General features: G+C 42.6%; 1 protein-coding gene across 1 annotated transcript; it reads right to left on the bottom strand.

The window, feature by feature from the left end:
• Positions 1 to 2007: 2007 nt before the first annotated feature.
• Positions 2008 to 24498, bottom strand: LOC146680574 (protein NLRC3-like). The gene is made up of 4 exons (XM_085447179.1): positions 24418 to 24498; positions 22867 to 23105; positions 22636 to 22677; positions 2008 to 3809 (listed from the first exon to the last, which is right to left on the bottom strand). The coding sequence occupies exons 2-4, from the start codon at positions 23096 to 23098 to the stop codon at positions 2008 to 2010; spliced, it is 2076 nt and encodes a 691-aa protein (XP_085303305.1). The 5' UTR covers positions 23099 to 23105; positions 24418 to 24498.
• Between the last annotated feature and the right edge of the window lie 209 nt (positions 24499 to 24707).

Genomic DNA, 24707 nt, shown 5'->3' with positions numbered 1-24707 from the left:
AATACATTGTTCGGGGTTTTTTTTTTTTGCACTAATAAAGTTGTAGAGTTGTTAAGTATTTTGTCTCGCGTCAATTATATTGTCAGTTATATCGTTACCGCAAATTTTCAAATATATAAATATTTTTGGACATATTGTTCTACCCTACTGCTGCTCTTTCTACACCTTGTGGATGAGTTACTCTGATATCAAGAAACATGTACCTCATTCAAGTTTTTCCTCTAAACTAAAGTTTTCCACACTCTATTCCAGCTACAAATCACAGGTGGAACCCTTCAAATCAAATCAAATCGATTTCTATAGCACTTTTAAAAGCAACAGAGTTGACCAAAGTGCTTCGCAATTAGTTCAGAACATGAGAAAACAATAGAAAAACAAATACAGATAAACGAGATGAGGCAATGACAATGTATACAACATAAAAACAAGACAAAAATAGCAAACAGAAAAAAAGGCCTGATGGTACTCAAACTGAACTCGAATTAAAAACCAACATAAAAAAAATGAGTTTTAAGGCATGCTTCTAAAGACTGACTAGACTCTGAAGTACGAATATCATCTGTCAAGTTAGTCCAGAGTCTAGGCACTGCAACTGCAAAGGCCTGATCTCCTCTACGCTTCAATCGAGACCTCGGTTGTACTAAGAGCATCTGGCTAGACAATGTCATTGCTCTTTAAATAGAAAAGAAAGAAATAACTGTGCCCATGTGGATCCTTATCATTCAAGATCGTGAAAAGATTCTATACTCAGAGAATATTGTTGATTTCATATGACAGAGAAGATTTGGGAGATGCAGGAGGTGAAGATTTCTCAGAACACTAGGCACTTTGACTTCACTGTGTAAAGTATGGAAGTCAGAAAAGGAGGGAGAAGTGAGGAGATGGACACAAAGGAAATGTCTTGGGCAGACTCAAACTCAAGCACTGGAGTCACAACTCTAACCTTTAGTACATGAGTCACATACTCAGTAAACTATAGCAGCAGTCAGCAGTTTGTCAGTTAATTTGAAGACGATGAGAATGGCTATGAGCCAATCCAAAAACAACCTCATCAGCAGCCACGAAAGGGGAAAAAAGCATTTAGACTGAATGGTCTTCTTGCCCAAGGAGTGAGCCACTGTACTCATTGTACAGGCTATCCAAGCTGATTTCAACTTTTGATCCCAGATACCACCTGGAAAATCATCCAAATTAGGAGATTTTCCCTGATCTGAGTTGTGTTTTCAATTCAGTTGTAACAAAAGAAGAGCTGTTATCTGTGTGCCCACAATAAAAAGAAAGACAATGTACATGTGTAAAGTCTAAAATCATTAAAAGCAATGGAAAAGCTTATTATGGATAGTGGTGCAGTTAATCATCAAAGGCTGGCAAAAAGGACACCATGTTGGCAATAAATGGCATGAAGTCTGAGTTGTTTTTGTATTTTTGATTTTTGTGGGCGGATTATAATCTGGAGGAAATTTTATGGCAGCCATAGAAGAGACAACCAGGGAAAGTATGCTTAAGACGGAAGGAGCTAGAACTGCTTGTTTGATATGCACCAAAGTCTGCACCAACAATTTGACAACTCCCACTTGGCAACAGTGTGAAGGAAAAACTCCAGGAGAATGAGGCTCAGGAGGTACAACCATCTGCTGTTAACAGTTTGGGGTGAGGGGAGAGCTCAGGTCAAGAATAGTAAACAAACACTGAAGCCCAAGGCACAATGTAGTAAAAACTAATGATTAAATGCAAAACTGGTGCATGAACACATGGAAAGTAAAGTTTGATTGTTTGGTTTTTTTTAAAAGACCAGTAACACAGCAGCAGCACTAATAATGATACTGCCATAGTTTTTGGATGTTGCATCACAAGAACATTGAGTTTATGAGACATTAAAAAGGTTACAGTTTTTTTAGAGTAATTGCCATGCTTTGGGACACAAATTCTTACAAAGATGGAAAGTCTGATTAAATAAATTACAGACTCAACTGCATGATAAAAGTAGAGGGATCAGTACAAATGTACTTACACAGCTTTGTTGGAGGCTTTGACCACTGGCAGTAGCCTCCGAAGAGCCTCCTCTGAAGCTGAGTATTTCTTCAGGTCAAATACATCCAGATCTTTTTCTGATGAGAGTAAGATGAAGACCAGAGCTGACCACTGAGCAGGAGACAGCTCATCTGTGGAGAAACTTCCTGAAGTCAGTGACTGTTGGATCTCCTCTACTAGAGAACGATCATTCAGTTCATTCAGACAGTGGAACAGATTGATGCTTTTCTCTGCAGACAGATTCATACTGAGTTTCTTCTTAATGTACTGGACTGTTTCCTGAATAGTCTGTGAGCTACTTAGTGTGTCTGGCAAAAAATTTCGTAGGAGAATCTGATTGGGCTGCATTGAAAGACCCAGGAGGAAGCGCAGGAACAAGTCCAGGTGTCCATTTGGACTCTGTAAAGCCTTGTCCACAGCACTCTGGTGGACATACTGTAGTTTTGGTGCATTAAAAATTTTTGACCACCAGGACGATGTCTGTTGTTCTTCCAGCAGATTGACTGCAGAGTTGATGAAGGTCATGTGGACATGAAGAGCAGCCAGAAACTCCTGAACACTCAGATGGATGAAGCAGAACACCTTGTCCTGGTACAGTCCTCTCTCTTCTTTAAAGATCTGTGTGAGCACTCCTGAGTACACTGAGGCTGCTCTGATATCGATGCCACACTCTGTCAGGTCTGATTCATAGAAGATCAGGTTTCCTTTCTGCAGCTGATCAAAAGCCAGTTTTCCCAAAGACTCAACCGTCCTCCTGCTCTCTGGAGTCCAGTGTGGATCTGTCTCAGCTCCTCCATCATACTTGACCTTCCTTATTTTGGCCTGAACCACCAGGAAGTGGATGTACATCTCAGTCAGGGTCTTGGGCAGTGTTCCTTTCTCTCTGGTTTGCAGCACATCCTCCAGAACTGTAGCAGTGATCCAGCAGAAGACTGGGATGTGGCACATGATGTGGAGGCTTCGTGATGTCTTGATGTGGGAGATGATCCTGCTGGCCTGCTCCTCATCTCTGGATCTCTTCCTAAAGTACTCCTCCATCTGTGGATCAGTGTACCCTCTAATCTCTGTCACCATATTAACACATTGTGGAGGGATCTGATTGGCTGCTGCAGGTCGTGTGGTTATCCAGATGCGAGCAGAGGGAAGCAGGTACCCCCTGATGAGGTTTGTCAGCAGCACATTCACTGAGGTGGACTTTCTAGGGTCAGTTAGGATTGTAGTTTTGTGGAAGTCCAGAGGAATTCGAGACTCATCTAGACCATCAAAGATGAACACAACTTGGAAGTCTTCAAAGCTGCAAATTCCTGCTTTTTTGGTTTCAGTAAAGAAGTGATGAACAAGTTCCACCAAGCTGAACTTTTCCTCCTTCAGCACATTCAGCTCTCTGAAAGTGAATGGAAATATGAACTGGATGTCCTGGTTGACTTTGTCTTCAGCCCAGTCCAGAGTGAACTTTTGTATTAAGATTGTTTTCCCAATACCAGTCACTCCCTTTGTCAGCACTGTTCTGATTGGTTCATGTCTTCCAGGTGATGCTTTAAAGATGTCTTCTTGCCTGATTGTTGTTTCTGGTCTGGCAGGTTTCTTGAACACAGTTTCAATCATTCTGGCCTCATGTTCATCATTGATCTCTGCAGTCTCTCCCTCTGTGATGTAGAGCTCTGTGTGGATCTGATTCAGAAGTGTTGGGTTTCCTGCTTTAGCAACCCCCTCAAACACACACTGGAACCTCTCCTTCAGGTTAGATTTGAGTTTAAACTGACAGTTTTGAAGACCCTCTGAATTTAAAACAGGAAACAAGATGATTAGTGTAATCCATTTTATATAGAATGAAGAATAATATAATACACACACACACACACACACACACACACACACATATACACACATATATATATATATATTAGGGGTGCAACGATACATAAAATTCACGGTTCGGTTCGGTTCGATACTTTGGTGTCACGGTTCGATATTTTTTCGATACAAAAAAAATGTTCATGCCTTTTTAATTTGTCATTTATTAAAATTATAAATATATATTTTAACTCAAAAGTACAGTTTTTAAATTTAACCCTAACCCTTGTGCGTGTTTTTTATTTTGACAGCGAATACGCACCTGCGGACCACTTATGTGCAGCCCTGGTTATTTAGCTCGTCATATTGCAGCCACAGAAATTCTTTTGTCCATGAAACCATAAAGCTGCACTTTCTTTTTGCCTTATAGTCTGATTTGTCATAACTTCTCCGTTTTGTGGTAAGCTTTTCTTTGGCTGTCACTTCTTCACCCTGACCTGTCTTGTTTGGCTCAGCAGAACTGAAATGCTTTTACACACGCACTCACATAAGCTCAGCGATTCTCAGCGATTCTCTGCGCGATCAACCTCTCACATGTTTAGCTTGCTGCGGGAGATTTCACTTGTCATGTTTGCATAGTAAGCTAACGATTAATAAGACGATGTCAGAGGAATTGGTGCGCAAATTATCATCACTCACAGATCAGTGCTGTCGCTCTCTATACACAGTTCGCACGATTGCAAAGTGAAAGCAAAAAAACAAGCGCAAATTCAAACGCGATTTCAATATGTCACATATTGACAGTGGCTCACCGATGCCAATGACATAATTACCCAGCTACATTTCTGAAAGAATGCAAAAGCATTGACATATATTTTTCCTTCCTACAATAGCCCGACGGGCAGGGTAGCCCGACTGAAAAAATCGCTAGCCCCAGGACGTCAGGCTAGCGATATTGCAAGCCCTGTATCTGATTGAGGAATCACTCATCTTTGGAAAAGAGAGTTTATTACAGAGAAATGTCTCTTTCCAAAATAAAAGCTATACTATCCGCTTCTTCTGGGCTATATTCTCAGCAGCATAAGGAGAATCACGTGCTAACAGCTGTCTAAATGACTCGGCTAAAGTTAGTAGCATGCTTGTTGTTTTTGTCTTTGCACTAGGATGATGTCGGCGTAAATGTGCAGTCATATTCGTTGTGTTCCCACTAGTGCTTTCAGGTTAATCTCGTTGAAATGACCTTAACACCACAACACGGCAAATCTCCGTTAACGAGCTACCGCCGATCGCCCCGTGCATGGGGCTAGACGGCTAACACGTTAACGAGCTAACTGCGCTAACACACTAGTTCCCACCCATGTAATTGAGCATTGCACGGCACATCCAACATACTGTTTTACTTTAGTCCATGACTCGCTTACCTTCAGGGTCATACGTCACATGAAAACCAAAAAATTCCAAACGCCAGATCTGAATGAGGGTGGGGGAGGTGCCCTGCGCTCTTCCTTCTGACTATGCTGTCTGTGTGGAGCACTCAGTGGATCTGCGCTCGACAGTGCAGCCTAGGCGGAGTAGTCGAACGCAGATTCACTGAGCGCTCCACACAGACAGCATCGTCAGAAGGAAAGTTGATAAAATAAATTACAAATGTTGTATTGTTCGATACATATGCGTACCGAACCGAAAGCACTGTATCGAACGGTTCAATATCGATACGAATATCGTTGCACCCCTAATATATATATATATATATATATACACATATATATATATACACACACACACACACACACACACACACACATATACATATATATATATATATATATATATATATATATATATATATATATATATTGGGGGTGCAACAATACACAAAATTCACGGTTCGGTTCGGTTCGATACTTTGGTGTTACGGTTCGATATTTTTTCGATACAAAAAAAATGTTTATTTTGACAGCGAATGCGCACCTGCGGACCACTTATGTGCAGCCCTGGTTATTTCGCTTGTCATATTGCAGCCACAGAAATTCTTTTGTCCATGAAACCATAAAGCTGCACTTTCTTTTTGCCTTATAGTCTGATTTGTCATAACTTTTCCGTTTTGTGGTAAGCTTTTCTTTGGCTGTCACTTCTTCACCCTGACCTGTTTTATTTGGCTCAGCAGAACTAAAATATTGTGGCGAGCTCAGACAAGGAGGAGATGGAGGTGTCGTTTGGTCTTGCTTCCCGTGAGCTAGCCAGGGAGCACAGCCGTTTATTGACATCTGCAGAAGAACACTGCCGCTAGCTAACTGCTCAGCGCGGCAACCGCACAGCAACAACAACAACAACACACAGGGCGCCCTCTGACCCCGGAAGGATACACCGTCGCAGCGAGAGGGCGTCACCCGTCACTATGGCAACATAAACAACACATAACTGTACAAAAAGAACCCCGAACAGCCCTGACCCGCTACATAGCCCCCACCTAAGGGGTCAGTCGCCCCCAACGACCCCATTACCCCACACAAAGTCCTGCAAATGTCCAGGTGCCTTCTTTTGGCGCACCGGCCGGTCACGACCGGCGGGGGAAAAGTCACTCGGGTCAGAACATGGGGTGCCACCATCATCCCACTTCTGACACCAATGTGGCGAGCTCAGACAAGGAGGAGACGGAGGTATCGTTTGGTCTTGCTTCCCGTGAGCTAGCCAGGGAGCACAGCCGTTTATTGACATCTGCAGAAGAACACTGCCGCTAGCTAACTGCTCAGCGCGGCAACAGCACAGCAACAACAACAACAACAACACACAGGGCGCCCTCTGACCCCGGAAGGATACACCGTCGCAGCGAGAGGGCGTCACCCGTCACTATGGCAACATAAACAAAACATAACTGTACAAACAGAACCCCGAACAGACCTGACCCGCTACAATATATATCCCGCTGCTTTTACACACGCACTCACATAACGCTCAGCGATTCTCTGCGCGATCAACCTCTCACATGTTTAAGCATGTTTAAGATTTCACTTGTCATGTTTGCATAGTAAGCTAACGATTGATAAGACAATGTCAGAGGAATTGGTGCGCAAATTATCATCACTCACCAATCAGTGCTGTCGCTCTCTATACACAGTTCGCGCGATTGCAAAGTGAAAGCAAAAAACAAGCGCAAATTCAAATGCGATTTCAATATGTCACATATTGACAGTGGCTCACCGATGCCAATGACATAATTACCCAGCTACATTTCTGAAAGAATGCAAAAGCATTGACATATATTTTTCCTTCCTAAATTCAAATTCAAATTCAAATTTTATTTGTCACGTACACAGTCATACACAGTACGATATGTAGTGAAATGCTTGGACAACTGCTCGTGACCTAAAGAAAACAAAAAAGGAAAAGGCTATGAATAAGATAGGAAATAAATATGAAAAATTAAAAAGGGTAAATTTAACTAGGAAGGAATAAAATATAAATTAAGGTTAAAAATGAAATAACTGTACAACACAAATTAGAATGAAGGGTAAATTTAACTGGGAGAATAAGATAAAATATATAAATTAAAGTTGAAAATAAAATAACTGTACAACAAAATACACAATATAGAACTATATAAGAATGTATGAAGAAATATAAATAAATATATACACAATAACAGCAGCATATACACAATAACAGCAGCGTGACTTAAGTAATGAAGTGAAAACAATGTCCAGAATGTCCAGTGTGTGTAAGAACTGTATGTGTGGGTCAGTACTGTGTGGTGGTGTGATTGAGAGACCGTATCGCCTGCGGGAAGAAGCTCCTCCTCAGTCTCTCTGTGTTGGTCTTCAGGGAGCGGAATCGCTTTCCTGACCTCAACAGAGAGAACAGTCTGTTGTTGGGATGGCTGAGGTCCTTCACGATCTTCCTGGCCTTGGTCCAGCACCGCCTGCTGTAGATTGAGTGCAGGTCAGGGAGCTCGGAGCGGATGGTGCGCTCAGCTGACCGCACAACCCTCTGTAGAGCTCGTCTGTCCTGCATGGTGCTGTTCCCGAACCAGGTTAAGATGTTTCCCGTCAGGATGCTCTCTATGGTGCAGGAGTAAAAGTTCCTGAGCACCTTGGAGGGCAGTTGGAAGTCTCTCAAGCGTCTGAGGTGGTAGAGACGCTGACGGGCCTTTTTCACCACGGTGTTGATGTGACAGGACCATGACAGGTCCTGCGTGATGTGAACTCCGAGGTATTTGAAGCTGTCCACTCTCTCCACTGGGCACTCGTTGATGACAGGGGTCTGGTAGTTCCTCTCCTGCTTAGTGCTGAAGTCCACTATCAGCTCCTTTGTCTTACTGACGTTTAGAAGGAGGTTGTTCCTCTGGCACCAGTTCTCCAGATTCCTAATCTCCTTCAGGTAGGCCGTCTCATTGTTATCAGAGATCAGGCCCACCACGACGGTGTCGTCAGCAAACTTGATGATGGTGGTGGAGCTGGTAGTGGCCACACAGTCATATGTGTACAAAGAGTACAGCAGGGGGCTCAGAACACACCCCTGGGGGGCTCCAGTGCTGAGAGTGGTGGAGGCTGAGACATGTCCGCCCATCCTTACTGCCTGTGGTCTGCCAGTTAGGAAGTTGGAGATCCACAGACACATAGATGAGCTGAGTCCCAGATGCTCCAGCTTGGTGGTGAGTGTGGAGGGAATTATGGTGTTAAATGCAGAGCTGTAGTCTATGAAGAGCATTTTAACATAATTCCCCTTTCTAGTGTCCAAGTGAGTGAGTGATGTGTGGAGGAGATGAGAGATGGCATCGTCTGTGGAACGATTTGGACGGTAAGCGAACTGTAGTGGGTCCAGTGTGTCTGGTAGTGAAGAAATGATGAAGTCTCTGACCAGGCGTTCAAAGCACTTCATCACTACTGAGGTGAGGGCTACAGGGCGATAGTCATTAAGAGAAGCAGGGTGGGGTTTCTTCGGGACAGGAACAATGATGGACTCTTTGAAGCATGTGGGGATCACCGACTGAGATAGAGAGATGTTGAATATCTCAGTGAACACAGGAGCTAGCTGGTATGCGCAGTCTCTTAGGATACGACCTGGGATGCCGTCTGGTCCTGCTGCTTTCCTGGTGTTCACTCTCTTGAAGGTTCTCCTTACTTCATGCTCGGAGATGACGAGCACGTTTCCGGTGCTGGCAGTATCTTCCTGTCTGCAGCCGTTAGCGCCGCTAGCACTAGCATTGTTGGAGACCTTAGCTGCAGCCTCGAAACAAGCATAGAAAGTGTTCAGCTCGTCTGCCAGAGTCACGGCCGCGTTCGTCATACCGGTTGTTGGTGCTTTATAGTCCGTTATTGTCCTTAGTCCCCGCCACAGGCTCCTAGAGTCACTCTGTTGGAGTTGTGACTCTAGTTTCCTCCCGTAGCGCTGCTTCGCCTCTTTCACCGCCCTCCGCACGTTATATGACGCGGCTTTGTACGGGTCCATGTCCCCCATCGTGAGTCCCGTGTTGTAGGCAGCGGTGCGGGATCTCAGAGCGTCGCGGATGGTTTTATCCACCCACGGCTTCTGGTTGGGAAACGTTGTGATAGTCTTTGTCTCCACGGTATCATCCGCTAGTTTCCCGATGAATCCCACAACCGCTTCCGTAAACACGTTGACATCATCATCGGAGCTGTTTCTGAACATGCCCCAGTCTGCGTCATCGAGTGCGTCCTGTAACGCGGCCACCGATTGATCCGTCCAGCGCGCGACCTTCCTCTGAACCGGAACTTCCTGTTTCAGCCTTTGTTTGTATTTTGGGATGAGGAAGATGGCGGCGTGATCAGATTTGCCAAAAGGAGGGCGGGATTGTGCCTTGTAGCCGTCCTTGACCGTAGTGTAGCAGTGGTCCAGTGTCCTTTCACCTCTGGTGGGGCAGGAGATGTGTTGATAAAAGTTCGGCGCTGCGCGTTTGAGGTTCGCGCTATTAAAGTCCCCCGTCACAATAAGCGCAGCGTCCCGGTGTTGTGTCTGGTGCTGTGTGAGTGCCTCATGCAGCTCGCATAAGGCGGTGACCGTGTCCGCTTGTGGTGGAATATAAACGGCACTTATAATGACCGATGTAAATTCCCGAGGTAGATAAAAAGGACGACACATGATGGACAGTAGTTCCAGATTTGGTGTGCAGGAGCGTGTGAGAGGAACAACGTTCGCACTGTTGCACCAGTTGTTGTTCACCATTAAACACACGCCGCCTCCCCTTGACTTCCCCGAGTCCCGTGTCCTGTCCATGCGGTGAACCGAGAAGAACTCGGCCGGCTGGATGGCGTGGTCCGGCACCGCTGGGTTCAGCCATGTCTCGGTGAAGCAGAGGAGATTGCAGTCCCGAATGTCTCTCTGGAACTTTACCCTGGCCCTGAGGTCGTCAAGCTTGTTCTCCAGTGACTGGACGTTGGCGAGCAGGATGCTAGGCAGAGGTGTGCGGTGTGCACGAGCTCTCAGTCTGTTCCTGACGCCGGCTCGCTTCCCTCTAGGCTGCCGCCGCTTCCCTTTGTTCTCCCTCAAGATCTCACTCGGCCAGCTCGGATCCGGAGTTAAAAACTTCGAATTGTGAGTACATTGTAAACCAATAGAAACAAGAGTGTCACTGTCATACCTAATGTACCCAATGGTGGTGATTTTGCCGATTTAGAAACGCTGAAAACTAACTTAAAAAACAAAGACAAAGAAAAAGTGGTCGGAGCAGTCGTGACCGCAGCCGACCTCACCGGTAGCCTGACTGGAAAAATCGCTAGCCCCAGGACGTCGGGCTAATGGCTGTCTAAATGACTCGGGTAAAGTTTGTAGCATGCGTGCTTGTTGTTTTTGTCTGCTTCCACTTGTCTTTGTACTAGGATGATGTCGGTGTAAATGTGCAGTCATATTTGTTGTGTTCCCAATAGTGCTGTCAGCGTAAATCTCGTTGAAATGAGATTTACACGGCAAATCTCCCTTAACGAGCTACCGCGGATGGCCTGTGCATGGAGCTGGACGGCCAACACGTTAACGAGCTAACTGCGCTAACACACTAGCTCCCACCCATGTAATTGAGCATTGCGTGGCACATCCAACATACTGTTTTACTTTAGTCCATGACGTGCTTACCTTCAGGGTCATACGTCACATGAAAACCAAAATAGTTCCAAACGCCAGATCTGAATGAGGGTGGGGCAGGTTCAATTTGCCATGTTGCAAGGAGAGCTTAACTTCTGTCTCGCTAGCTTGCCCTGCGCTCAGTGAATCTGCGTTCGACTACTCCGCCTAGGCTGCACTGTCGAGCGCAGATTCACTGAGCGCTCAACACAGACAGCATCGTCAGAAAGAAAGTTGATCAAATAAATTAAAAATTTATTTTGTATTGTTCGATACATATGCATACCGAACCGAAAGCACTGTATCGAACGGTTCAATATCGATACGAGTATCGTTGCACCCCTAATATATATATATATATATATATATATATATATACACACACACACACACACACATATGTGTGTGTGTGTGTGTATATACACATATACACATGCATACATACATACGTGTTTAGACCATTATTATACAGCACTAAATCACAACAATAGTCGCCTCAAGGTGAGACCAAGTAATACCTCTTGTTGCACTCTACATTACCTCTTATCCACCTTTAAAGCCAGACACTCCACTCAATGCTCAAGCTTATGTAGAAAGTTACACGTTTTACTAGATTGGGGCAAGACTGGAATTTGGGTCACCTATCATGGTGCAACTGTGACTGTGACAGACAACTCAGCCTCTTACTAAAAAGATTGGTTTGTAAACCATAGCACTGGTGGAATACAATGCTTGCAAAGAGATAACTATGGGATTTGAGTCACCATTTTTCTAGTGGGTCACAATAAATGTGACTATAGATTGGATTAACTCTCTGTATTATATTCAACAGCGTTTCCTGAATAATACCAGAGATACAGAAAAAGGGACTCTGAACAGCTGCATGCTGCATCACTCATGATTTGGCAGAATAGAATGGCACTGGACATTTTGCTAGCTGAGAAAGGGGGTGTTTGCAGAATGTTTGGTAGCAGCTGTTGCACATTCATCCCAAACAACACCTCTCCAGATGGCTCTGTGACACGTTGGCAGAAGAACTAGCTGAAATTCTGGGATCAATGATCCATTTAAGGACTTCCAAGACCAATGGTTTTGAAAGCAGAATGGTCTAATCTCTTCTCTCTTAGTATCTATTGCAGTTGCAGCCGCCTTGCTGATGCTGTGTGGCTGCTGCCACATTCCATTTATTTGAGCACCAATTCCCCGACTAATTGACACGGCGCTTACCAAGACCAATTACATGAATGACCAACTCTGTCTGGCTGATGAAGATGTCTCATATGACATCTCAGCATATGCTGGATTGTAACGTGTTGAAAACTGATAAGGATAAGGAGATACATGGACTTAATTAATCATAAATAAACACAGCATTGCTTTTATTGAAAAACGCTAAAAGAGTTAAGTTGTTTGAGTCTGTTGTGTTATATCACATATGATGAACCAGCTAAACATAGCACATACCTGTCGCCATGACATTCTCTCCCACTATTAACTCTATCCTAAACATGTCGTCATATGGCGAAGGAATTCCTGGTGTTGGGTCACTAGGAGGAGGGGGTAACTGCATAAAGAGTGACAGACAGACTTCCCCAATTTGAGGTTCCTGAATAGACTCTGTGCATTCTGTGACTCCTTTTTGATAAAAATGGTAAATGGCATTTGTATAGCGCTTTTCTAGTCCCTAAGGACCCCAAAGCGCTTCACACTACATTCAGTCATTGACCCATTCACACACACATTCACACACTGGCGATGGCAAGCTACATTGTAGCCACAGCTGCCCTGGGGCATACTGACAGAGGCGAGGCTGCCGGACACTGGCGCCACCGGGCCCTCTGACCACCACCAGTAGGCAAACATGGGGTTAGTATCTTGCCCAAGGATATTTGAAATGCAGCCAGGAGGCAGCCTGAGATCGAACCACCGACCTTCTGATTAGTGGCTGACCTGCTCTGCCACCTGAGCTACAGCCACCCCTTTTTGTAAGATAAAGTAAAGCTTCGCCTCTGCTCTGTCTCCGTTTGTCTTATCTTATTTTTCTAACAGGGTGTTACAGAGGAATTTTTGCGACTCTTGTTTGCAAATCCTTTTAAACTCATTTAGGCTAGATGTAACCATCAGGCAGTCATTTTCAGGTCACTACAGAGATGTTTGACAGGGTTGAAGTCAGCTCTCACTGGGTTAGTCTCAGACATTTGCGGAGCTGTTCCTAAGCTACAGCTGTGATGTCCTCGCTGTGTACTTAGGGTCATTGTTGTTTTGGAAGTTTTACCTTCAGCACTATGGAGGAGGCCTTCATTAAGGATATCTTTGTACCATACAGCTTTCCATCAACCTTGACCAGTCTCCCAGTCCTTGCAGCTGAGATACACCACCACAGCATGATGCTACCCCCACCGTGCTTTGCTGTTGGGATAGTATCGGGTAGATGATGAGTGATGCCTGGTTTCTTCCAGAGAAAGACTTTAGAATTGAAGAATTGATTTTATTAAAGCAGAAAGTCTTGTTCCTCACAGTCCGAGAGTCCTTCAGGTGCTTTTTTGAACTCCAAATGGGCTTTCATGTGTTTTGCACTGAGGAGAGGCCTGTGTCAAACAACTCTGCCATAAAGCCGAAATCTGTGGCGGTGCTGCAGTGATTGTTGTCCTTCTGGAACATAGTCCCATCTTCACAGAGGCTCTGTGAAGCTCAGAGTGAATTTCAGGCTCTTGGTCATCTCTCTCACTAAGACAATCTTGGGAGAATCCTTATAGTCTCTACCATTAGAGAATTATAAAGGCAAGAAGTTTTCTGTGGCCTCCTCCACATCTGTGCATTGCAACAACCCTATCTCTTAGGTTTGACTTCATGGCTTTGCTCTGATTTGTCAGCTGCGATGTCTTCTATAGAGAGGGGTGTACCTTTCCAAAACATAATCAGTCAATTTTTATTGTACTACAAGTGGCTTCCACTCAAGGTGTAGAAACTTCTAAGCAGTCAAGAAAAGCGGAAAGCTTGAATACTTATCTAAACATTGTTTTTATGATATATTTTTTTAATTAAAAAAAATTGGAATCATGTTTTCAGTTTGTCATTATGGTGTATTGAGTAAAGACTATTAAAATAAAAAAATATTCAAAAGATTGTAGCATCAGGCTCCAAAAGTGAAGCAAAAAGAAAGCTTCGGATGAGAAGTGCTTGACTCCCTGGTATAACTCACAAACTCACATCCTAAAGCAGAAAATCCATAATCTGATGAAAATGATGTCTCACTAATGTAGAAGATCTTAATTTAGCCTGAAGAGACAGTTTGTTTGTCAACAAAAGAAAAGCCCTCTCTAAAGTCATGACATCTTAATATTCATCAATGGTTGAAATAAATAAGAACAACCCTAGGTTTCTCTTTAGCATTTTAGCCAAGCTGACAGAAAGTCAGATCCCTGTTGAGCCGAGATTTCCTTTAAACTTAACTAGTAATGAGTTAATAAATTTCTTCACAAATAAAATTTTAACCATGAGAGAAAATCTATCAGTCTATCTCTATTTATCAGCTACATAGCACAGGCCTTCAAGCTGGCAGTTGTTAAACAATTAGTTAAAAAATCATCACTTGACCCAACTGTCTTAGCTAGACATAGGCAAATATCCAACCTTCCTTTTATTTCAATTTTTTTTTTGAAAAAGAGTAGTTGTAAAACAGCTAACTGATATAGGACTGCTTTCTTCCATTTGTGCTCTAAGATCAGAAACAGAGTGACTTTCAGAGTGAAGCTGAAAAAGTAGTTCATGCATTTATTACTCTTAGGCTGGACTACTGTAATTCTTTCTGAAAAGCCTTCAGTTGATCCAAAATGCTGCAGCAAGAGTCCTGACAGGGACTAGAAAGAGAGAGCAGATTTGTCATATATTGGCTTCCCTTCATTGACTCCCTGTTAAATCCGCAAATCAAAAACCTGCTACTCACATACAACATCTTAAATAATCAGGCCCAATCTTATCTAAATTACCTTATAGTGCCATATCACCCAGTTAGACCACCCAGTTAGTCGTCTCATTGTTAAAAATTTCTATGTATAATTGTATAAGTGTATAAATAGGGTCTGTACCTTAAAATATATAGCCGCCTGAGGTGACAGGAGACGGCTGGATTTTATGTGAATTCCAATCAGAGTGTTGAGAGATATCACTGGCTTTCAGAAGAAAGGTGTGGGTGAAACTGTGCAGGATGTACAGAGGGTAAACAAGTTTGTGGCGGGACGTGGTTTGTGCCAGGGCTGCAGGGGAGGCTGACACACACCAGAACCTCATCATGCCTCCCTTACATGAGCACCATATTATAAAATCTGGTAGCTTGGCTTGGGTTCTTGCCGACAGTGCCGCTGGCCCCAGTGGTGTCCCTGTGCACTTGAGGGATCTGCTCAGTCTGAGCCAGAGGTCCGCACACAGGAGGCACCTGCTCAGCCCAAGAGGGAGGTCAGCATGCAAGAGGGACTTGTTCAGCCCGATCCGGAGGTCAGTGAGCCCTCTGGTCCTGCCTCGTCTGGTCCTGCCTCGTCTGGTCCTGCATGCTGGCCACCTGCCAAGCCGCCTGTTAGCCTAGGGTCATGTCCACGCCTGCTGTGACACCGCCGCTTTCCACACAGTCGCCCCACAAACCAACCTGCATATCACACCTACTCAGGTGAGAAGAAAGCTGGGGAGGCTCAGACAGGGGAAAGCAGCAGGACCCAACAGCATGCTTTATTTATATAGCACATTTAAAGACCAGAGGTACACCAAAGTGCTTCTCAATCATAAAATATGAAATAAAATTAATTACATATGGGTACGATAATAGAGTACAAATACATTTCCAGACAAAACAAATCATCAGTCCCAGAGTGTTGAAAGCCTGTGCTAGGCAGCTTTGTGGAGTACTCCATCACCTATACAACCTGAGCCTGCACTTCCAGAGAGTCCCAGTGCTATAGAAAACATCATCCCTGGTGACTACAGGTCTCTAGGACTGACCTCTCATATTACGAAGGTTTTGGAGAGATTTATCCTGGAGCACCTCAGACCCCTGGTGAGCAAGTCACAAGACCCTCTGCAGTTTCCATACCAGCAGTGTTGGGGAGTAACGGAATACATGTACCGCCGTTACGTATTTAAAATACAAAATATGAGTAACTGTATTCCGTTACAGTTACCGTTTAAAAAGGTGGTATTTAGAATACAGTTACTTTGTTGAAATAAATGGATTACACTGCGGTACTTTCCTGTTTCATATTGTCGCGGGTCAGGAATGTTTGGGTTTTGTTTGACAGCTACGTTCTGTTGTTCCAGGCAGCAGCGTTACGGTTGCCATGGTTACAGGGCGACGCTCTCTCTCTCTCTCTGCGACTGTGTGTTTCCTGGGTGAGAGAGCGCCTTTTCGTTGTTGTTGTTGTGCTAAGCTAACAGGCAGAATGCTACAAGCATAGCTCTAAAGAATGTAGCATCATGGGCAGTGTAGTCCGTGTTGCAGGGAGAATGGACTGCCATACACGTTATGGGTCTGTAAGCGAGGAGGGAGAAAAAGGGGAGTGGAAAGGTACGAGTTGTCATCGAGGAAAAACGGGAGCTGGAAGCATGTAAATATAATAATAACCACTTCAGCCAAGAAGAGAGCCTGACGAGCCCAGTTGTAAGTAAGCTATTAAGACTCGACTGTACACCGTGTTCCTGTTTTCCTCCGAAAACAATAAGTTCCGTTGGAGCAGTCTTTCAACGCCTCTCTCTGTCTCTCGTAAGAAAAGTTGACCCACACAACAAAGTAAAGCTATTTTTCGGCTACGAGCCGACAGGGACCCCGCCGTATTAGTCAGAGGTCCCTTTACTACAGTTTGGAGACGAGGACCTTCAGTAATAGTAATAAATCACACAGCAATAGTACATTCACGTTGTTGTAAAAAGCATGATAATATATATCATAATTTTTATGGACTTTCGCTTTGGTGGCCTCAGAATCTCATCTCTGATTTTTGCAGATGATGTGGTTCTGTTGGCTTCATCGGGTGAGGGCCTCCAGCTCGCACTGGAGCGGTTCGCAGCCGAGTGTGAAGCAGCGGGAATGAGGATCAGCACCTCCAAATCTGAGGCCATGGTTCTCAGCCGGAAAAGGGTGGAGTGCCCACTCCGGGTCGGGGATGAGTTCCTGCCCCAAGTGGAGGAGTTCAAGTATCTCGGGGTCTTGTTCGCGAGTGATGGGAGAAGGGAGCTGGAGATCGACAGACGGATTGGGGCTGCAGCTGCAGTAATGCGGACGCTGCACCGGTCCGTCGTGGTGAAGAGGGAGCTGAGTGTAAAAGCGAAGCTCTCAATTTACCGGTCGATCTACGTCCCTACCCTCACCTATGGCCACGAGCTGTGGGTAGTGACCGAAAGAACGAGATCGCGGATACAAGCGGCAGAAATGAGCTTCCTCCGAAGGGTGGCTGGCCTCTCCCTTAGAGATAGGGTGAGAAGTTCGGCCATCCGGGAGGGGCTCAGAGTAGAGCAGCTGCTGCTCCACATCGAAAGGAGCCAGCTGAGGTGGTTCGGGCATCTGACAAGGATGCCCCCTGGGCGCCTCCTGGTTGAGGTGTTCCAGGCATGTCCCACCGGGAGGAGGCCCCGGGGCAGACCCAGGACACGCTGGAGAGATTATATCTCTCGGCTGGCCTGGGAACGCCTTGGTATTCCCCCGGATAAGCTGGAGGAGGTGGCTGGGGAGAGGGAGGTCTGGGCCTCTTTGCTTAGGCTGCTGCCCCCGCGACCCGGCCCCGGATAAAGCGGATGAAGATGGATGGATGGATGGAATATATTAAGCAATCCAAAGTATTCAGAATACGTTACTGTCATTGAGTAACGTAACGGAATACGTTACAGAATACATTTTGGGGCATGTATTGTGTATTCTGTAATGGAATAAATTTTAAAAGTAACCTTCCCAACACTGCATACCAGCCCCACTTGGGAGTGGGCAATGCAGTGATACAGTGATACGACCACCACAGTTCGGATAATGTTCTTCGACTTCTCTAGCGTCTTTAACCCTTAAAACCGGTCAGAAAGGGCGCGCTCTGTTTTGCGTAACTATTTTTAAATCCCGGTAGATCTGCAACCACGTAAGCTAGCGCAATAATTTTTTTTGCATATGAAACCAGAGGAGTTGTACTTACATCTTATGCCATCAGCTTGTCCTAGGTCACAGTTTCCTTCCACATATAGTTTTGCAAAAACTGCATAAAAAGCACATGCAGCAACAAAAACATAATATTCCAGAAACACGCTTTGCCGATCCGATCAGCTGTTCGTAACACTTCCTATGTCCATCAGCGCGAACTATTACATGTCCGCCATGACCTGCCCGAAACTGGAAGTGACGTCATTTTGCGGAAATGTAGTTTTTTGCCTTCAGGGCCTAATGAGCCTATACTGGTGTTTTTAAAAGTTATGTTTGACTTCATGACTTTCTGTATCATTTCTGGGATGTTTAGGACTCAAATTGCACTGCTGGAAATAGCATATTCATCAAAATAAACAATTTTTTTGCAAATTTGCATCATAATATTTATTTTCGTTTTTCCTGCAGTGTATAAAAATTGGTGTATTTCAAAAATAAAAATATAAAGACACTCAAAATAAATTTCCTGTGATGGGAGACTACTTTGTGCAACTCTTTTGTATTTGCAGTTTTGAGGGATAAGCCTCTTAAATTTCTCTAACTAGAAATATATGTTAAAAAGACAAAAATGATTTTCAAGTTTTTTGTACTTTATTGCACTTTTTTGAAATTTATGTAATTACTATGCAGTTAATGCATACATATTATTAAAATTTGGGCTAGAATGGTTGTATTGATGTATAGCAACTTGAAATGCTCCCAAAAATGGCACTACAGCATGTAAAAATATAATATGAGCTCTGGCGGACTTGGTTCTATGGTAGGTCTTAAAGGGTTAACACAGTCCGGCCCAGGCTGTTGAGGGAAAAGTTGGAAGACATGTAAGTGGAGGCTCCACTGGTCCAGTTGATCAGCACTACCTGACAGGCAGGCCGCAGTTTGTAAGACGGCAGAGCTGTGTGTCAGAGAATCTGAAGAACAACATCGGAGCACCCCAGGGAACTCTTATCCCTTTCCTCTTCACCATCTATATGACCAACTTCAAGTAGATCACAGAAACTTGTCTCCTCCAGAAATTCTCTGATGACACAGCCATTATTGGAAGTGTGGAGATGGGATGGGAAGAGGAGTACAGAAGACCGATTGATCGCTTTGTGAGGTGGTGTGAGGTGAACCACCTGCAGTTGAATGTGTCCAAATCAAAGGAGCTCGTGGTGGAATTTGGCAGAAACGGCTCCTGACCCTCCCCTGTCTGCATTGGTGGGACTGATATCGAAATAGTCACATCCTATTAGCGATGTTCCCTCTAAATTTTAATGTGTCTGAGCAAACACACAAACTACCTGAGTGTTCCCTTGGACCACTGTGAGCAACATCAGACGTGTGCACTGTGGCCACGTCCATTGCATCCATCCAAGTTACATGGTTTATTAAAAGAATAAAATTACAGCATTTACATTTCTGTTAGAATACTTTTAATTAGGTACTTTAGCACACTTATAATGAAAATTAAAAAAAAAATTGTTCATGACCTGTGTAGTATGTTAACACTATTGGAAGCAAAGATAAATTGAACAAAAATTTCAAAAACACACATAAAGCTCTGACTTGTATTATGAGTATGAGTCTGTGTGAAGCTCCTGCTGTGCACTGGGTGAGATTGTCCGACTGTCGTCTGTGAGTGAGTCCTGTAACTTTTTGTCTGCAAAATACAGTATATAATGACGATTGTTGTGCAAGTTACTTTGAAAAAGTAATTAACTATAGTAACTAGTTACTTCTTCAAAAAAGTAACTGAAAACAACAAAGTTATATGCAGCTATTTATCTAAAAATGCAGGAAATATGGGTTTTTATTATATAAACATTTCAAACTATTTACAGAACAATCAGGTGTTCTCGTCAAATAAAATGCCACACAAATTATTTATGCAATTCCAAAAATTATTTCATTCCACTATAAGATAAAGGAGAACATCACAAGCCTGATACCTGCAGGCCTGACAGCAGGAGGTGTATCACTCATCCTGTTTTCCACCTGGAGACAGCGTTTACACTCTAATTTGCCTTTGGTGTCTTTTTGCCAGCAACTGTGACATTCAGCACTCTCCTCATTGTTCTGACACACAAAAAAACTCTTATTGACTACACTACACACTAACTACACAACACAACACACCAACTTTAGACTTGTCACAAATCTCCCACATCTCAAAATTCTCTCTCTCTCTCTCGCTTTTTCGCTTTCTCGCTGCCATCACTCCTAAACACCTAAATGCTAGGGGTGGGGGAAAAATCAATACTGTGTAGTATCGTGATATTTTGTTTGCTAATAATGTATCGATACAGGGACAGCAGAAATCGATATTTTGTTGCAAAAAAGGTTTTTGTGGACTGGAACATGCTCTGACTTCAGAGTATGTTGATCAGCTCCTTTTTCTGAGCAAGAATCCTGACATTCCTTCACTGTCCAAATGTGTTTAACTTTTTTTTTGGCAGCAATAAACATGACAGTTTACTTATTTTAATTTAAGACATGTTTTATTTTAATTAAGTTTAAAACTTTTTTATTTAATGTAAAATTATATTTTGTTTTAATTTACTTTCAAATTATTCAGTTGCTGAATGGGCTGCATAGTTTTCATAAGTTGCATAGTTCAGAATAGCTATAATTGTACCAGATGGTTGCATTCAGTTAAGTTGGACTAGACTATAATACAAGCCGTTCAGTTTGTCAACAATAAAACTGACTGAAATGAGAGAAAGACTGAGTGTGAGACTTTGATATTAGATAAAATGAATATTGATAAAGTTTACCTTTATGTACAGAATCTGAATATCGCAAAATATTTTAAAAAATTGCAATAATATCATATCGTGCGTTAAGTATTGTGATAATATCGTATCGTGGGATGTATGGTAATTCCCACCTCTACTAAATGCCATGCTGCCATATCATTTTTTGATTGGTCGACATGGTACATTTTTCCACCAATAGGAAAGGGTGGGGGGTTTTTTGGTTTTTGTTTTTGCTCACAAGCGGAGAGTGCTTTTGAGGGCTTTCCTTAGAAAATGCAGTTTTTACCATTTCTTCCCGCAGTAAACATAAACAACAATAGTATTCAGGAAAAAAACATTGCATTTTTTATCATAACTCTGGTTTTTCGTGGCCTATCAACACAATTTAAAAACAGGCATATAGTTTGAAGTCCACACTTTTTACACAAAAAATTAGAATTGGGGTTGTCTTGGGTGGACATAACATCTTGTTGCTATGTCACCGTAAATTGGTCATGCTATTGGTATACCATGAATACTTTTTCTCCTCAGCCAATCAGCAATGTGATCAATTGGATCACAGGCTGGAGTGGTCTGCCAGTGGTCAGAGCTGGCTTTACTTTCTACAAAGGCTCAGATCCTTCAGTGTATACAGCAGGCTGCTCTATATGTTTTATCAGTCTGTTATTGCGAACACCATCTTCTTTGCGATGGCGTGCAGGCACCCAAGCAAAGGATGCAAATAGACTGAACAAACTCATCAGGAAGGTTGAGTCTGTTGTTGGCATGAAGATTGCCACCCTGGATGAGGTGATCAGTTATAGAATGCTGGAAAAATTGCTGGCAATCATGGACAATAAGTCCCATCCCTTCCATAACACACTGGATAATCTGAAGAGAAATTTCAGCAACAGGTTCCTTCAACCTCGCTGTCTGACGGAACGTTACAGGAAATTGTTCCTTCTGCTGCTATCAGAATCTTTAATTCATCCACTTGGGTCAGGTCCACACATGTGGAACAGAATTAATTACACCTCAATGCAGCCTGTCACTTTTGTACACCACAAGATATATTTCCACACATACTTGTCCTTTTATATTCATTGTATATTTATATTTATACCTTTATCTTTATCTTTATATTTATCTATTTATCTTAATATTCATCTATCATAACTCTGTTTCTACACTCATTTTATAGGAGTGCATGTTGTTTTTGTGTATTTGCTGCTGTGACAACTCAATTTCCATCTGGAATTAATAAAGTTTCTGATTCCGAATCAGGTTTTAGAAAGACCTCATCTTCAACATTTTGGGGGGTTGTTATTTGCTTTGATAATTTTAAACAAATAGCATAATGGACAGCACAGTGTTAAAATATGTCTTTAAGTCTTTTGTTATATAATTTTACATATTTACTTATTTCTAAAATCTCTGGTTTAAAATTAAAAGTAATTTGAAAACATAAAGAGTAAATGTTTGAATGTTTTATAAAGTCATTGTACAATTTTCTAAAAGTATGGCTTGTAAGACTATTTCAGATTCCAAATATGTTAGATGCTTTTCTAGATTTTTTTCTAATCTGCTATGAACCATCCTCACATCTCATCTAAAGCTCTGTAACCCTCCCTTTTAATGTTGTTTGCTGTTACACCCAGTGAAATAAAGTTAGAGATTATTAAACCAGCCAGCTGTTCATTCATTAGAGCTCAAGCTTACAGTCATACAGCAGAGCTACAGTGAGGCTACAGAGACACCACATGGAAACAATCAAAGCTCTCATTGTTCAGCTCAGGCTTCGTGTGTTTCTGCTTTATTATTATCTACTGAGACAAACTAATGTATTCTTACCTTCTGATGAAACTGTTGAAGCTTCCTGGGCTGGGGGACTTCCTGTTAGGGAAAGTGCACTTTGAATCGTAAACTGGTCTTTTTAAAAATGACAACCTGCGTGGCATCAGAAATATATAAATATAACAAGTCAGACTATAATATTTTGATACATTTCATAAAATAAACTGTGACAATGTCATATCTGCATACCGTACTAAATGTTTAATGTGTCTTTTTCCTCTGACTTACCTTCATTCATCTTCTCTAAAATCAACCTCGCCCCCTGCATCACACGGTCTGAATATGCCTGCACCATCACTTCTACTGTTTTCAGTCTGTCTGCGTTCTCCAGCTGGTACTTATAGAGTTTGGGGAAGTCATCTCCAGGTTCATACTGCAGGTAAAAGTGGAAAAGCTTCAGCTCCTCCTCTCCCATTTTCTTCAGCATTTCCAGTAGCTGCACTGGTAAGGCCTTCTCCATCTCTGACCTGTAAAACATAAAACATGTCTCATCACATCTACGTTTTTAGCTTTTAGTATACTTCACAGTGCCCTCTAGTTGTCATGTATATTTTACCTAATGCAACTTCAACTCTAACAATGCTGTTAATATATAAATTAAAGAGATACTTATCGAATTAAACTTTCAACAGAAAACAAAGAGGGCTCACAATCTTTAGAAAACAACTTAAAATCAACTGACATTTCTACAAATCATATCACTTAAGTGTGTGAATGTGTGTGTGAATGGGTGGATGACTGGATGTGTAAAGCGCTTTGGGATCCTTAGGGACTAGTAAAGCACTATACAAATACAGGCCATTTACCACTTATTAAAAAATAGAAATATGAATGAAAAAATTAAGTCAAATAAATAAAATAAAAGTACAAGACTCCAGCAGAAAAAGATAAGCACGCTAATTAGTTTTTAATCAAGATTTATACACTGGTTTAAAAGAGGTTTCTAAATCTGCTCTAGAATAAGAAATGTGGTACTAAGGAGGAATTCATAATAATTACAGTTAAAATATATTTTAAATTACCAACAACATGATGATATCATAACTCTGGTCCTTGGAGGACAAGGGTATCAGCCAAGCTTCAACTTAGAACCACTGACAGCTGCACACACAGTGTCATCGTTCCCCTGTCCTCACTAGCATGACCAGCCAGTTTGTTTTTGTTTTCCCTCCATCCCAACTTCCCGTCTCTTCTCCTTACTGTTTAGAAGAGTTCTGCGATTGGGTCCTGTCATTCTGCCGTCTGGGCAAAACTTGACACACAGACCCTGAACTGATGCACTTATGCTACAACAGTGCACAACTGTTTGTCCTCTGACATCCAGCAAAACCTGAAAGACCTGAGTGGAAGTTCCTCCCTACACTTTGTTTGAAGCAAAGCACAAAGGAGACACCTGCTGGAGCAGCTGGAGTCCTACAGATGCTCAGCCTCTTCACTACAGAAACATCTCCTATAACATCCATTCTTTACACTCTGACTGCTGTGTTTGTGGAAACACTCGAACACACACCGCTTCACATATGATCATGGAAACGTGCATGAAAAAGAGCTGAGCTGATATTAAACCTGATGGAGGATTTATTCACAAACACTGACTGACCAACAACATTTACACACACTTGTCTGCAGGAGAACAACTATCACCCTTTGACGCGTCACTCTTGAGAGACACACAGGTGAGTTCAGGTTCATGTTTGAGTCTCTGATGGTTGCTAAAAAAGTTCAGATCTTCAATAAAAGGTTAATCACATATTACTGATATTATCGACATTAGCAAACCTTTTCCCACTTGGCTCTCTTTGTTCCAATGTATTAATTAGCTTTTTCACTTGGGCACTCTGTAAGGACACAAAGCTGGGTTCAGGTTTGAGTTTCTGATGGATCCTAAAAAATATATAAAAAAATAAATAAATATAAAAAGAAAAATACAAAATAACAAAAAAATATATAGCCAAGGTATAGACACAGTTTAGATGTGATGTAAATACAAGACATGTTAATACTGACATTAACTTACTTTTTCTGAAATGGTCGTGTTGGTTCAAATTTCTTGATGATATCCTTCACTT

The sequence above is a fragment of the Copadichromis virginalis genome, linkage group LG23 (genome assembly GCF_057382275.1).
Source record: "Copadichromis virginalis isolate Kocher_CV1m ecotype Utaka linkage group LG23, C_Virginalis_male_GT1.1, whole genome shotgun sequence".
NCBI classification, from domain to species: domain Eukaryota; kingdom Metazoa; phylum Chordata; class Actinopteri; order Cichliformes; family Cichlidae; genus Copadichromis; species Copadichromis virginalis.
The sequence above is the reverse complement of the archived record's forward strand: the minus strand, read 5'-3'. Positions and strand labels throughout refer to the sequence as shown.

Bases quoted from the DNA above. Each gene is read 5' to 3' on its own strand.
- LOC146680574 (XM_085447179.1), bottom strand. From the start codon at position 23,098: ATGGAGAAGGCCTTACCAGTGCAGCTACTGGAAATGCTGAAGAAAATG. The intron at 22,678-22,866 runs GTAAGTCAGAGG...TTTCCCTAACAG, and splicing joins TTTAGAGAAGATGAATGAAG to GAAGTCCCCCAGCCCAGGAA. The intron at 3,810-22,635 runs GTAAGAATACAT...TTTTAAATTCAG, and splicing joins TTCAACAGTTTCATCAGAAG to AGGGTCTTCAAAACTGTCAG.